This window comes from Rhinatrema bivittatum, chromosome 1, assembly GCF_901001135.1.
Source record: "Rhinatrema bivittatum chromosome 1, aRhiBiv1.1, whole genome shotgun sequence".
Taxonomy (NCBI): domain Eukaryota; kingdom Metazoa; phylum Chordata; class Amphibia; order Gymnophiona; family Rhinatrematidae; genus Rhinatrema; species Rhinatrema bivittatum.
This window is the reverse complement of record NC_042615.1, coordinates 114,657,921-114,674,188: the sequence shown is the minus strand read 5'-3', so window position 1 is coordinate 114,674,188 and position 16,268 is coordinate 114,657,921. Positions and strand designations below refer to the sequence as shown.

General features: G+C 40.5%; 1 protein-coding gene across 8 annotated transcripts in view; it reads left to right on the top strand.

The window, feature by feature from the left end:
• The window catches only part of IRF2 (interferon regulatory factor 2), a 152,067-nt gene that overhangs the window by 118,135 nt on the left and 17,664 nt on the right, over window positions 1-16,268 (top strand). For all 8 annotated transcript variants that reach the window (XM_029584746.1, XM_029584673.1, XM_029584455.1 and 5 more), the window contains one exon: window positions 9,490-9,607. In XM_029584746.1, coding sequence (XP_029440606.1) covers window positions 9,490-9,607 — 118 coding nt within the window. The remainder of the gene's footprint in view (window positions 1-9,489; window positions 9,608-16,268) is intronic.

Here is a 16,268-nt window from a genome sequence, read left to right as displayed (position 1 = left end):
GTGTTTAGCACATGGAAATGTATAAGAATTGACTAATTTCATTTCCGTAACATGACTTTTGTGAAAATTTGTTGCCCAGTGTTCAAGATCTCCTTAACAAATATGCATGAGATTTGCCATGAGCCTGGTTCTTTCACTCAATCTATCTCATGCATATTCATTAAGTATATCCTAAAAATCAGACTGGCGAGGGAGGTCCTGAGGACTGATTGGAGAATACTGTATTAATTTGCTCTGTTTGGAAATCAGTAAGTTAGTGACTCATGAAAGGTACATTTTCCACTAGCAATAATTTAAAAAAGGCCTTTCCTGTCTTGAAAAGCCTCTCCTGCTTTTTCCATCATCAGCCCTATTATATGGCATGCCCTCCCTGCTCAGCAGGTCTGTAACACCAGTGAAACAAAAGGCTTTTAAAAAGGCCTTCACGGCCTTCCTGTTTAAGGATGTGTTTTGACTCATCTGAGTAGGTTTTTTCAATTAAGCTGAGTTGATAGAAATGGAAAACATCTGCTGACAGTTGCTAGCTTGTTGTTTGTGGGGTTTTAAAAATATTTTTGTGGATTGTTTTTTATTTAGTGTGTATGTTGTTCTGTACCTGGCCCCCAAACGTTGGAGGGTTCAGGCACGAAATACTTTAAATAAATAAAATAGACTCTATATTCATACACATATCAAAAGTTGTTATACAAAATGTGCCATTTCCACTCAACATAGCGATCTTTCGTTGTTCTTTCTCGCTTTAGAAGATTGGCTGCTTTGCAATGGATTACCTTGACACCTTGCCCAGCATGTCTTCTATCGCTAGCCATATTACAAGAAACTCCTGTTGTGAATTTTCTGAAGTCTTGTGTCTTTCTGATGCAGAGGTGTTGCATGCAGGCTGCCATGTGGCATGCAATGCTGTCTTTAGTGACCCAGGCACTAATTTCTGAAAAAGCATTGATGATCTATACTGTCTTTGAATTCTCCTTAAAAAGGGCTTCTGTAATAGGCCATTTGCGTTCATCATGCTTGTACACAATTGGTACTATATGAGTGTCCGCTCATTGAGAAAAGTTAAATTTATCCAATGAATTGGTACACAAGATATTGTATGGACAATAGCATGTCAGAGTACACATACTTTTCCGAGTGTGAAAGGGAACTGTACTGTGTATAAAGATGCCACAAAAGTGAGAGATTCAATATGAGCACCAATAGCCTCGGAATAAGTTGTTGAATCTTCACATAACATGTTAAAGGATTGTAAGAGCTACTCAAGACACAATTTAATTAATGTGAACTCTAACAGCACACATATTAATACACGATGAAAATGTGCAAGGGATTTATCCCTTTGGCGGTAAAGTGACCATACTGACATTTATGGCATCCTTTAGGATGGTCAGAGATGGGTTTAATTACCTATTTATTTATTTAAAATTCTTTTGATATACCGATGCTCAAGACTAGTGTCTTATTGTACCGGTTTACATTACCTAGGTACTGTATATAAATTACTCATAACATACAAGACATCTATAGAAAAAGTTATGGCGTAGTTGTTGGTCAGATCAAACAAGATATAGTAAATTGGGGCAAACTGGCTATTACTTGCTCCAGGCATTGTAATCTGCTTAACATGAACATATTACCCAGAATGCTGTATCTTTTTCAGCATATCCCATGCAACGTTCTGGCAAAAGACTTTTTGGAATTACTTAGTCTCATGGCAATGTTTATTTGGAGTCAGCTAAATGTGAGAACAGTGGGTGAAAAAATGTTCTGTGTTGGATAGTTGGTACTTACTACTTGACTATGCATTACACCAACATGCATCCATATCTTGAGACTTCAATGAAGCTCACAATGTAGTGTCAACAATTTCTTAGTTTTGAACTCATGGCCATCATAATAGGCTTCATCGATATAGCTGTCGCTTTATGACTTAGCCTTATATTTAATCAATTTAATCATAGTTCACAAAAGATGAGGAATTTTTAAAGATGTTTTATAATATGCAGCAATTAAAATGTTCATTCATGAACTACTTAGCTTTCTCGAAGTGCACTGATACATCAATTAAACAGTTGCCGATGGTATGTTAGCTCCAAACGTTTCCTTTCGTGTCCATTCAAACTCGTTGCTTTCGTGTCTATTCACCATTGACACTCTGGTCATCCAACACAGGACCGTGTTTCGGATGTACTTGTCCTTTTTCAAGGGTAATTCTCTGCGTCAATAAACCTTACATGTTAAAGTCCATTAATGTCAAAAAAAATTCCAAAGTTTTTTCACAAATCAATCATAATCATACTACAACACAGCAGCGCATCCAGGGTTATTCACTTATATTGACAAACATGGTGGTATGGCGTTCTCTTCCTTTTGATGTGAATCTGGGAAAACCCCCGGAACTGACTTATATAGCATTCCAACTGCGACACCCATTCTGACATCATTGTGTTCCTCCCCCTTTCTCTTTGAATCATCTTAAATGAGAGAATACTACTCTTTAGAGGCATTTAATCCTAGTGGGGCCACTGTTTTTAATTTAAAGATCCACTGTTGCTCTTTGAAGTTTAAAACTCTGTTGGGATCTCCCCCTCAAGGATTCTCCTGTATTTTTCTAAGACCCTCCATCATAAATCATCAAATGAATGTTGAAATTCCTTACAGTGTATAACCATCGGGGCTGTGATCTTATGTGTGGTGATGCAACTACGGTGTTCAATCAACCTAGTTCGGATCATCCGTTTTGTTCTGCCTTTATAATACAACTTACAGGGACACTCAATTAGGTATACAACGGATGATGATAAACAATCAGTGAATTGGTAGGCTGTATGTATGCTGCCTCGTGTGTCTTCCCAACATTCTCCTGTTATAGCTTGATCACATACAGAACAGTGTTAACATGTCCAATGTCCACGAGGGCGGCTAGGATCGGCTGTTGTCGATCTAAAAAATGAATGTATAAGTGCATCACCGATATTTTTCCCCCGACTGTAAGAGATCAATGGCTACTCAGCAAAAATATCTTTATGAGGTTTCAAGACAGTCCAGTGTCGTATGATTAAAGAAACGATCATCAGAGAAAGGCATCATACAGACTAATAGAGCATGAGTATCATCTGATGTTTTTTTGAGTAGTAGCCAGTCACGTTCTACATTGGAAGCACGTTTACATGCCCTTTTAATATATTTTGTGGGGTATCCGCGACTTAGGAATCTGCTGGCCAAAAGTTCAGCTTGATTGAAAAATTCTTCTCTTGAACTGCATAATCTTCTGAGGTGTAGGAATTGGCCAATAGGTACATTCTTACGCAGATGGTGAGGATGAAAACTGGTATAATGCAGGAGTGTGTTCTTCTCACAGGGCTTTCTATATAGACAGGTAGCAATTTTATCTCCATCCTTTTTTTATATAAATATCAAAAAAATTTATATAGGATAGATGAAATGACATCGTGAATTGGAGATGCCTATCTAAAGTGTTGATCCAACAGTTAAATTCCTGTAGAGAAGCTTCATCACCGTGCCACAAAAAAAAAATATTGTCGATATAGCATGTCCAATTCGACGTACATTGAAATTCTACGGCATCAGATATTGTTCTTCAAACGACATAACATAAAGGTTTGCCAAGCTAGGGACCATAGTGGCACCCATCGCAGTCCCATGAATCTGTTTATACCAAACGTCTTGAAATACGAAATAGTTGTGACATAAAGCCAATTCTGTGAGAGCCATTAAAAATTTGGTAGGAATACGATGGGGACGCACGCATTTCTCCAGTGTGTTGCGTACTATTTCTAATGCCTCCTGCTGTGGAATGCTGGTATAAAGAGCTTGGATGTCCATTGTGACAAAAATTGCTTGCTCAATATTGGTCATAGATTCCAATTTAACTAACATATGCTTGGTGTCCTTACAGAAAGAGCGAGCTACAGGGACAAATGGCTGTAGAAAAAAATCTACAAATGTAAATAACGGCACTAAGAGGGATCCTATCAAAGTGATTATAGGTCTGCCAGGGGGATCCACCGGATCTTTATGTACCTTTGGAACTATATAGATTGTTGGTGCCACGGGACACTGTACTTGCAAAAATTTGACTTCTTTCATCATCAGGCAACTTAATTGAAACGCATCATCTACCAGTGTTTTAATCGTGGCTTTTAAGGCGTCTGTCGGATTTATTCTCAATACTTCATAATTGTTGGGATCTTGTACATGTTGTAAGATTTTGCAAATATACACATTTCTGTCTTGCACAACTACAGAACCTCCCTTATCAGCTTTTTTGATAACAATGGTCTCATTGTCCTTAAGAGATTGTAAAGCACCGAACTCTACTTTAGACAGATTGTATCGTGGTCTAGTTGTTTGTGCTTCAATAGCTTCTAAGTCTACCAAAACTAACCAAACCTTTATGTTACTTCGTTTGAAGAACAATATCTGTTTGATGCCGTAGAATTTCAATATACGTTGAATTGGACATGCTATATCGACGATATATTTTTTTTGTGGCACGGTGACGAAGCTCTACAGAAATGTAACCGTTGGATCAACACTTTAGATAGGCATCTCCAATTCACGATGTCATTTCATCTATCCTATATAAATTTTTTGGATATTCATATAAAAAAGGATGGAGATAAAATTGCTACCAGTCTATATAGAAAGCCCTGTGAGAAGAACACACTCCTGCATTATACCAGTTTTCATCCTCACCATCTGCGTAAGAATTTACCTATTGGCCAATTCCTATGCCTCATAAGATTATGCAGTTCAAGAGAAGAATTTTTCAATCAAGCCAAAATTTTGGCCAGCAGATTCCTAAGTCATGGATACCCCACAAAATATATTACAAGGGCACGTAAATGTGCTTCCAACGCAGAACGTGATTGGCTACTACTCGATAAAGCTTTAATGATCGGTTCTTTAATCATACGACACTGGTCTGTCTTGAAACCTCATAAAGATATTTTTGCTGAGCAGCCATTGATCTCTTACAGTTGGGGGAAAAATATCGGTGATGCATTTGTGCATTCATTTTTGAGATCACCGACAACAGCGATCCTAGCTGCCCTTGCGGACATTGGACATGTCGACACTGTTTTGTATGTGATCAAGCTATAATAGGAGAATGTTGGGAAGACACACGAGGCAGCATACATACAGCCTACCAATTCACTGATTGTTTATCATCATCCGTTGTATACCTAATTGAGTGTTGTATTATAAAGTTGTATTATAAAGGCAGAACAAAGCGGATGATCCGCACTAGGTTGATTGAACATCGTAGTTGCATCACTACAGTTAAGATCACAGCCCCGATGGTTTTACACTGTAAGAAATTTCAACATTCATTTGATGATTTATGATGGAGGGTCTTAGAAAAAATACAGGAGAATTTGCGAGGGGGAGATCCCAACAGAGTTTTAAACTTCAAAGAGCAACAGTGGATCTTTAAATTAAAAACAGTGGCCCCACTGGATTAAATGCTTCTATAGAGTGGTATTCTCTCATTTAAGATGATTCAAAGAGAAAGGGGGAGGAACACAATGATGTCAGAATGGGTGTCGCATTCACATCAAAAGGAAGAGATCGCCATACCGCCATGTTTGTCAATATAAGTGAGTAACCCTGGATGCGCTGCTGTATTGTAGTATGATTATGATTGATTTGTGAAAAAACCTTGGAATGTTTTGACATTAATGGACTTTAACATGTAAGGTTTATTGACGCAGAGAATTACCCTTGAAAAAGGACGAGTATGTCCGAAACATGGTCCCGTGTCGGGTGACCAGAGTGTCAGTGATGAACAGACACGAAAGCAACGAGTTTGAATGGTCATGAAAGGAAATGTTTGGAGCTAACTGACCATCGGCAACTGTTTAATTGATGTATCGGTGCACTTTGAGAAAGCTAAGTAGTTCATGAATGAACATTTTAATTGCTGCATATTATAAAAAGTCTTAAAAAATTCTACATAGATTTATCTTTTGTGACCTTGCTTAAATATAAGGCTGAGTCCTAAAGCAACAGCTATATCGATGAAGTCTATTATGATGGTCATGAGTTCAAAACTAAGAAATTGTTGACACTACATTGTGAAAGTTTATTTGGAGACATAAGTAAGTGAGAATTCGCTTAAGTTGGCTCTGGCTGGTGAAGCAGCAGGCAGGTATGGTCCTGCCAAATCTCAGCATATATTATTGGGCGACCAGAATTCTACTGCTGATGTGTTTTTTGATATTGCCAATATTCATAAATAAAGATTTAGAAAAAAACATGCAAAAAATATAGGATGTGAACAAAACTGTATGTGTGTGTGACAAAACAGGGCATAATAAAACCTCTCTGTATAGGAGAAGCATCTGCTGCTGTGAAGATGTCAGTATGAAAGAAGGCAGAGCTGAGTGACGTCTTCGACCAGCTAGGGATGCAGCAGATCCATCTGTGTTATGGTAAACTCCTGACACAGGACCTTTCACCGAAACCCGCTGGTCTCTCTGCATCCGAATCCTGATAACTTTGCTTTTCTGGTTTGTGTTTTGTGGATATTCATCTTGTTTATTTTGCTGAATTGTTTGTTTAGGAAGTAATATCTGTGCCTTCTTAATTTTGGTCCTCGTGTATGGAGAGATGTCATCATGCCTTGCTTTGTTGCACACCGCGTTTTGTTCATATCTATATCACAAGCATTTATTTACTCACCATTCTGGGCTTCTGTGAAAAGCGGTATATAAATATTTAAAATAAAATAAATAAATACAAAGTAGTGTTAGACTACACTCTGATTAAATTGTGTCTTGAGACGCTGTGCATCTGAAGAGCGGTTTTTTTTTTTTTGAAATTTAAGGTTTATTAGAGAAATATAACACCAAAAATACAAGACCATGCAGAATCTGCGAAGCATGTACAATAACAAAATTAGCAGTGAAGTAAATGCAATAAAAAACTTACAACAGAATCTCTGTGTTTCTCAGTTATTACCCAAATGTAACCCCCCCCCCTTTACTCCCCGCACCCCCACCCCTCTCCCCTACCACCCCTGGGATCTCCTTCATAGGAAAACAAAAACACATAAAAGAACCAAACAAAAAGAAAAGAAAAATCATATCTTCGTCTCTTGTTGCTGCCATGTTAGATATAGGGTCCAAGTACGCTGAAATACCCCTATTTGTTTCCGGCGGTGCGCCGTGATCTTACTAAGGATACAGACCTTGGCCACCCGTGACTGAATCTGATGCAGAGTGGGTACTCCCTTAGCCTTCCAATGGAGAGCTATCTCGCAACGAGCAGAGGTGACCACTAGTCTAATAAAGCGTTGTTTAGCAATGTCAAGCTGTGGGTACTCTGAATTAAGTAAAGCAACTATGGGAGCTTTACTGAAGAGCGGTTTTATATGAATCACTGCATAGTTCATTTAATAAAAGATACCCAACAGAGAAGACCAGAGGTTTTTTTTCGAGCACAATTGGGAATTTTGTTAAAGACCATGTGCATACTATGGATTCAGTTGATTTCTTGTTTTAATGTTCTGTGCTTTGTATAAATGGAGCACATATGGCTTTAAGAGGGATGATAGGTTAAGGTGTTGCCAATGTTAAAGCCTGGGATTGGTGCACAGCTGTGAGACAAGACATTTAACTATTGGTTAAGGTGTTGCTGCTATGCAGTTGGTGGTCCAGGGTGAATGCTGGGAATTTACCAGAGACAAACTGGAGGCTCAGAGATAGAAGGAAAAACTGGTTTTCACTTGCTTGTTGCTCACTTAAGCCCGGATTTTAAAGGCCCTGCATGCATACATTTTGGGGGTTACGCGTGCATTTTCTAAAGGGCCCAGCCACATATGTAACCACTTCGTGCAACCCTTGTGCTTCTACAAAAAAAAAAAAATCATTTATATTTTTCTGTAATTTAACCTTTATTCCAATTCTTTACCTTTTCTTTTCGCTTGTTAACAATTTTAATTAGAAATGTTCATTGTATTAGACTATGGAAATTTATTTCCTGCTATTCTGTTTAATGTAAACCAGTATGATTTACATCAAATGTAAGAATGTCGGTATATAAAAATTAAAAATAAATAAATAAAGAATAAATAAATAAAGTGGGCAGGCCGGGGGCATGGTCTGGGAGGGGCAGGTGGGATGGGACAGCGCCATTAGACGCTGTCCTGGGGAAGTGCGCGTCAGCAACCAGACGGCGTGCGGAAGATATTTCTGCTCCAGAGGAGCAGTAAGTATGGAAACAAAAAAATAAGGGATAGTTAGGCTTAGGTTAGGGGTCGGGGAGGAGAGGGGAAAAGGTAGGAAGGGTAGGGTTAGGGAAGTTCCCTCCCAGTCTTCTTAATTGGTCTAGGCCCAATCACGTCGCCATGTTTACTTAATAAAATCCCCTCTGCGCGCGAGTCACTGGCCACACACACACACACGCGCAGATGTTAAAATCCGGCATGCATGTGCGTGCTGGTATCGCATTTTATAACATGTGCGTGTGGCGATGCGCACATGTTATAAAATCCGCGTGCACATGGATGCACGCATGCTTCTTTTAAAATCTACCCCTTAGTGAAGTCACCTGATACTAAAACTTTATTGGTGCTTTGTACTACAGAATTTCTAATTTTTATTTTACTTCTTTTGTAACTATTGGAAAAAAAGTCCAAATGTTTAATTTAAGCAAGAGCCAGATCTTTTTCCTACTGCAAAAAAGAAAGCCGAGATCATAGTAAGGAGATGAGCAAATAATCTGGCCTTCAGGATCCAGAGCAGTGCAAACTGCAACAATGCCAGAATTTCATCAGGACATCAGGGCCACAACCCAGTTTTGTAAAAGTTAAGTTCATTAAGCATTTACTAGTTTATTGATGTTTTTTACCCTCTTGAAAATGAGCCTTATTGCTACTAATTATGTGGGTTTTTTTTTTCTTTTTTAAATTCAGGATGCTAATTTATCCTTTTTCCAAAAAAATTCCCTGTGGGGAAATTTGTGCATAGAGGGGTGGGGTAATGGCCAGAAACTAACAAAGCAAATTAATTTTACAGACTGTGGCTTTTTTTTTTTTTTTTAGCATGTTTCAAAAATGCGAAAAGCATCATTAATTTCGATGTGGGTGTGTGCCTGTCCGCAAAGGGCAGAAGTTTACTCAAAGTGTAATTAATTACTAACTTAGCAACTGGTTACTTTACAATGTTTACAGCAGATGGGACTTGAGTTTGACATTTCTTTGGAAAAAATGGCATTCCTGGGGCACTGAGAAAAGAGAGCTGCACATTACACTGCATCCAGTGGCTTTTATTTTATTTTATTTTTAGGAGGCCACCTATAGATAAATTATCCAAGCCCCACTTAGCTTCTTAACTCTCGTGGGATTAAATTCAAGGCAGGATGGCTGTAGCTTGCTATAAGAATAAAAACGATTTCACCAATATAGAGGTCAGCAGCTAGTCTCCTTTTGGAGTCGGCTAACTTACATAATTTCTGTTCTTATAGCAGGAGCAAGCAGGATCATCTGCACAGTGGAGTAATGGAGTGAATCAGATTCTTTCGGAGTGCGCCGTCCCTTGGCCGTCCGTAAATGCAGAAGTTTATAGCACCCTGAACATAGTCGGTAAGCTGTGCCAACCGTCACATTTCCGTACATGAGGACAGTATTTGTGCCCTTACAATTTTTGAATATTTTGACTCTTTCATTTTGATAAGGTTTTTTTTGCCAGCTTCATTATGGAGGGTAAGTTTGTATCCACCCAAATAAGAACGCTGGCAAACATGTGCATCAGTTACATTGGTTTTCACAGTGAACTTTTATTTGTATGTTAGCTTTGAACATTATACCAACAGTACTGCCCAAACACCTGCCAATTTTCAATGCTGGAAATTTTCAAGAAAACTTGCGTGCTGACTTTCTAAAATCCAAACGTAGGCATGTCAGTCTATACCGCCCCCCCCCACCCCCCAGCTCTGTCCCCGGGAACACCTCCACTCAGTCTGGGTAAACGTAAGCTAATACAGGATGTATGTGCATACGTTTACCCACATATTGGATGGGTAATTTTATAATGAGCAATTTCTCCAGCTAGAACAGTGCTTTATCTACGGATGTGCCTTGGAAATGTCTCACTTACTGGGGAGATGCTTTAGAAAAGTTGCCAAGAGCTCTTTCACTAGAAATCGATGTGGAATAAAGGCAGTGATTATGCAGGTAATTTACGGAATGTTCAAGGAAGGATGCCCCACAGGCAGGCAAAAGAATTAGCGTGTGCTAAACGAAGCAACAGCACATCCCTAACATTAAAATGAAGTAAAAGCTTTTTCTGCCAAGTTCTACAAAAATCGTACCACAGATGGTTCACTTTCAAGGGGATGTCAGAAAGCCGGTTTTTGAAGCAGATAGGTCATATGCCAAGCCGTCTTCTCGCCTCACTTCCATCTGTGTACGGAGGCCAAAATGTTTAAATTTATTATCCCTAGTTATATCAGTAGATCTCAGTTTCATAAGTCATTTTCACTACAGATGTCACTATCCATACAATTTTGTCAAGTATCATCTAAATCAGAGATGGCGAACTCCAGTCCTCAAGGGCCACAAACAGGCCAGGTTTTCAGGATATCCACAATGAGGCAGTGCATGCAGATCTTTCTCATGCATATTCTTTGCGGATATCCTGAAAACATGGGCCTGTTTGCGGCTCTCGAGGACTGGAGTTCGCCATCCCTGATCTAAATCATCAGCTAAATAGCCTTCACCAAACAACTTTCAAATTATCAACATAAGCATAGAATTAATGAGACCGTCATAACACCCAGCAGCCAAGACCTATATTTGTACATCTGCACATCTGCTTATGTGGGTCACGTGTAATCGTCGGTCTCAGGGCACGGCAGTTCAGGAATTTTTTATAGTCATTTTTTATGCAAATAAAATGTGAGCCAAAAAGAAAGTGAATTACTTTCCTCCAAATACCTTCCTTTCTCTTCGTTGTCCTAAGAGGAGGAGTGAACAGATTACAACCGCTGAACTGCCGTGCCCTGAGTCTGATGATTATTCATGACCCACATAAACTATTAGACAAATATAGGTCTTGGCTGCTGGGTGTTATGACGGTCTCATTAATTCTATGCTTATGTTGATAATTTGAAAGTTGTCTAGTGAATGCCATTTAGCTGTTGATTATATTGGTTGCATTTCACATTAGACTCATTATAGTGGTTAAGTATCATCTAAATACTGAATTGGTCAGATGGTGCTGCTATAGTGCTGTAGCACCAGAGAGCTAACTTCAGATTTCTTGCTGGCTGTGACATGACTGCATTATGGAGGTGATGTACTTTGGTACCTGGGAGAGGAGAAGGAGGAGGAGTGAAAATATTTTCTGATGCAGAGGTTCGGCTTGCTGGCTAATGAGTAGCACTGACTATTTTAATATCGGAGGATGCTTCCCTTCAAAGCCTTAGTGAGTAAAAGAGACCAATAACCTTCCCCATTCCAAAAAGAAAAAAAACAAACTTCTGTCATGATGTGACTTGCCTGATTGTGTGGCTGGTTAGTGTTAGGCCTATGGCATGCCCTCCTCCACCACTGGGATTTATACTGGTGCAAAAACCTTTTCAAAATGCAGCCTTCCCCATTTTTCTTCTGTGCTGATATAATAGTGCAGGGACTCTGTAGAGCTTAGGGGCATTCTCGCATGCAGTTACTGGCACTTTTGGAGGCTATTGCAATTTTGCATGTATAACGGCAATTCCTAATTCACTTTCTTTTCTTAACACAGTACATTTACCTCTTTGTTCCCTGCTTTCTCCTCGGCATAGTAGAAATTTGTGTGCAGCAGGAAGAAGATGTGGCTAATCAGATGGGTTAATTCTAGAGGGTTGTTGGAGACAGGCTTTTCCATACAATCATGTTTTTAATATTCCTCTGCAAATGATGTAATCTTCAGCCCACCAAAACCAGTGTCCTTGCTGCTGTTAGACCAAAACAATACAAGCAACTAAAGTGTCTGCACTGTTGGACAGATAAGGGACTTTAAAGAAATGATTATCTGGTACTGGACCATAAATCACTTTCATTGTTTTTAACAAAGTCTTCACTGTAGCTATGGAAAAACACACCAGTCTAATATTAAATACTCCTATAGCTGCCTGCATTTTTATGTGTTTCTTTAAGAGGACTATATGTAGCTGTATTGCAAGACCTTGGAGTCAATAGTCACGAATGAAAAGCAAATAACTAAGGGCCGGATTTTTAAATCTACGCGTGTGGGGTACATTTGTGCGCGCTACCCGGAGGCAGGTGTAACTTGCGCACCCAGCAACATAAGAAAGGCCTCTGGCCACTCCCCACCCCGCCCCTGGACCGCCCATTTTTTAAAGCTCCGGGACTTGCGTGCGTCCCGGGCCTTTGGAAAATAGGCCCGGCGCGCGTAACCCTCCCCTGCACACGTAAATCCACCTGGATTTATGCGCGTAGGCTTTGAAAATCTGCCCCTAAGAATTTGGAGATCGACATTCAAAAGTATTTGTTTGGCTAAGTTCCAGATTTTGCCAGACAAACCAGGGGTTTAAATATGTCCCCTCACTACTGACCAAGTGTTAGCCAGATAAGTCATTATCTAGCTAAAATCTGTAAAAGCTCGCTGACTAGTACTCATACAGTGCTATCCCATCCTACGGATGGCGGCCCACCTATGAACCCACTCGCCATGTTTGTGGGTAGAATCGCACCACACATCAAGGACCAAGCACCACCTGTTAACAGTCATTGGCTGTGTGCCCCCAAAAAGCAAGGAAAGGCAAGAAAAGAACTGCAGCTCTAGAAAAAAAATCACTTACAAAAACTGTGAGGAGAGAGCAAAGCTGAATAACGTGTTGCACATGGCTCTGCAAAAATAAATAAATAAAGACTGAGAGATTCTGCGCCTAGGGAGCAGGGTGATGACTACAGCTGCACATGCTCAATAGGGCATGTTTGAAAGTTCTAGAATCTTTGAGATCCAAGTTCCAGACCAAGCCTCCATCCGATGATGTCACCCATGTGTGAGGACCCCACATCCTGCTGTCCTCGGAGAACACTCGTTACAGATAAACAACTCGGCTTTATCCAGCTAATTTAGACAACATTGACAGTTATCCAGCTAAGTTATCTGGATAACTCTAGGACTGCCTCAGAGCAGTCCTAAATTTATTTGGGTGTGTGTGCCCAGATAACTCTGTACTTTAACCATTTTGGTTCAGAATATAGTCTGTCAAGTTTATTTGAAGAATAAACTCCTGGGCCTTCAGGCAGATCCCCAAGCCCTCCCCAAAATACTGAAAGGTACTGCAGGCTGGTGATCAATCCCCTTTCCAACTCCCCCACCAAACAGCAAAATAAAAAAAAATAAAAATCCCAAAAACAAACACAAAGATGCAGGACATAGCAACCTGAGGCTGCCCCTCCCCACCATGCTTTCCATCCTCCCCAACCCTTGTACCCCCCAAACCCCAGCCGGGAACATAGGACTGTTTTATCCGGTCCCAGCTGCTTCCAGTATTGCTCTGACAGCAATGCTGGAAACGTACATTAATAGCACTGCTGTCAGAGCAATGCTGGAAGTGGCCAGGCGTGAGTAAGACAGTACTGTGCTCCCGGCTGGGGTTTGGGATGTACTGGAGAAGGGTGGTATTGAGGTTGTGTGTGAAGGGGGGGGGGCAAGATAGGACTCGGTGAATGTTCGTGCAATATTGGGAGGGGGAGCAGTGGCCTCAGCTCACTATGACCTGCAGGGTTTTTTGTTTTTTTTTTCCAGTTTTGGTGGTTCGGGAGATTGGGAGGGGATCAGGCATTTTGTGGGGTGGGGGATGGGCTTGAATGCCCAGAAGATTTTTTTTTTTATTCTGAAGGTACATGAGTGGAGTTAAACTTAACCAGGATACCTTTAAACCTTCCCGGCTATATTCAGAATATATCAGGTTAAGTTTAAAGGTATCCAGATAAAGATACTCCCTCTGAGTATCTGTGACAAGTTATCAAGCTAACTTTATCTAAATCCCTTTAAACTTAACCAGATATGTTCTGAATGCAAAGTTGTCCCTTCACCGGCTTACTGAATGTGGTCCCTTTGGTCTTTTAACATCCTCCACAGATTTGCATTGCTTATCCCCGGATACTGGCAGTTGTTTGATTGTTGAAATAGTGCCCTGTTGGATTTGAATTTGTAATTCCTCGCTTGATGTATTTCAAATAAGTTTTTTACTTCCTTCCATGTTTTATTTTACTTGCTCCGTTTCATTTCTTGCATACAATCATTCTGAATTTTGTAATGAGCGGATGATACATTCCTGACTGATTTGATTAATCCTCCCTGTGTGTTCTCTGTCATAACAGACAGTGCAACCATTTGCCTGCAAATTCTCTGTTCTAATGTTGTTTGTTTGCAGTTTGATTGGTGAGTTTTATTTAATTCTCTTTTTTTTTCCTCTGTGTGATCCAACTTTCAGGAGTGTGGTTATCTCAGTCCCGCTAGGGCTGAAATGTTTCATTCATTAGTACCCTTGCGATCTGATTTCATGAAACAGTTCCTTAAGTCTTAGATACCTTTTAGGAGGTGGACTGCCTTTTTATGAGCAGAATTCAAATGGTTGTAGTAGTCGTGCGTTTCCAGCACCCGGGGGGGGGGGGAGAAATATGCAGTCTGGAAAGATATTGACCAATTAACAAAGGCATGCCACGTACCCGCCACGCTGTCCAGGAGGCATGTGCTAGGTATAGCAGTAATTTGAACAGAGCTTGAAAACTTAGAAAAGCAGAATATGAAGGCAGAAGAAGACCTTAAAGCCCATCTAGTCTGCCCAATGTATTTCCTGGTACAGTGCCACGGAACCCAGGTGATCTCTGGCTTTGTCTTTGCTTCTGTGTATTGCTCTCTTTTTCTTTGCCGCCCCCCCAGCACTGGAAGGCAGTTTCCTGTCACGTATGCAGTGAGGTAAAAAGTCCGTTTCAGTTGTCTGCCTAGCAGAGGCCAGGCCTTGACAAAAGCACAGCTCCTGACGCCAGACAAAATAAAGTATAGCAAGGGCCTTTTTAGCATGGTGAGGGGATGCAAATGTTGAACGGTGGAAGGAGCTTCCACTGCAGCAAAATGCTGACTGTGTGATGGATGGAAGAGCCCTGCTAAATATAAGATATATTTGCTTTGGTGCCCAGAAGAGTTTCATATCATAGATGGGTCATTTAGAAGAGCTCCTGTGGTAAAGGAATAGATTGATTTTGGTCATTATGGCTGTATCTAGTGATGAAGCCCCCCAGACTGAATATTTCGGTACTCTGCTGTATGGTGCCGTTTTTTTGTGTGTGTGTTCATTAATGGAAATCAGCAGTGTTGCTGTGAACGGGCTGCTATGCTGAATTTTCAAAAATAGTTTTAGCTCCCGTATATGACATATGTAGCAAGAAAAGCAAAACAGAAAGCTTTGGCAAAAGAAAAGCATTTGACATTGTGGTGTTGATTTTATCAGCTCATACCAGCGCTGGCTGTTGTTTATTCAGATAAAAAGGGGATGTGCGCACGAGGTCTGGACTTTGACCACATACTGAGCTTTCTTTGCTGGAATGGCATGAATGGGCAAGTCAGACTGTTTTGATTTGAATTTATCCCCAAATTATTACACGCCTGCCACAGTTACCTTCCATAGAAAGCTGCCCAAACCAGCCTAGATTTAGATTTCTAGTGTTCAGTTGTAGTTTCTGTGGACAGTCATTCTGGCAGTACTGAGGTGAAGTCTGCAGGGTTGCCTGGCATTTTGCCTCGTTTATTGCTTATCATTTTGCTGATGTGTCTAAGAAAGGTGTGTTAGGAACCTCCGGGTAGTAAAGGGCACAGTAATGTAAATTGGTGAAGGAGTCATTATGCAGCTCTGCTGTACACAGGTGCGAGGGGTGCTGTGTCACCCTGCTGTGGCCTCAGGAATAGCTCAGAAACACAATAAGACTGGACCAACTTAATTCTGGTGCAAGTATTTATTTACAGTGCTTCAAAGAAACAAAAAAAACAAAATTAGGGGCCCACGTTACATCAGGCACATCTATCAAGTATCTGGGTGAATGGCGAGGGCCTACCAGCAACCTGGGGCCTCCCTTCACCCAGAATCCCTTTCGGTGTTCTGCCTTAAGGATGACTGGGTTAAAACTCTGAGCCAGGCTTCTTAAGGTAGAATGAGGGAGTTGTCACATACCCACCCTCCTTCAGCTTTCTGTGATAGGCACTGGGGTCAAAAGGGGTTTTTAGCACCTG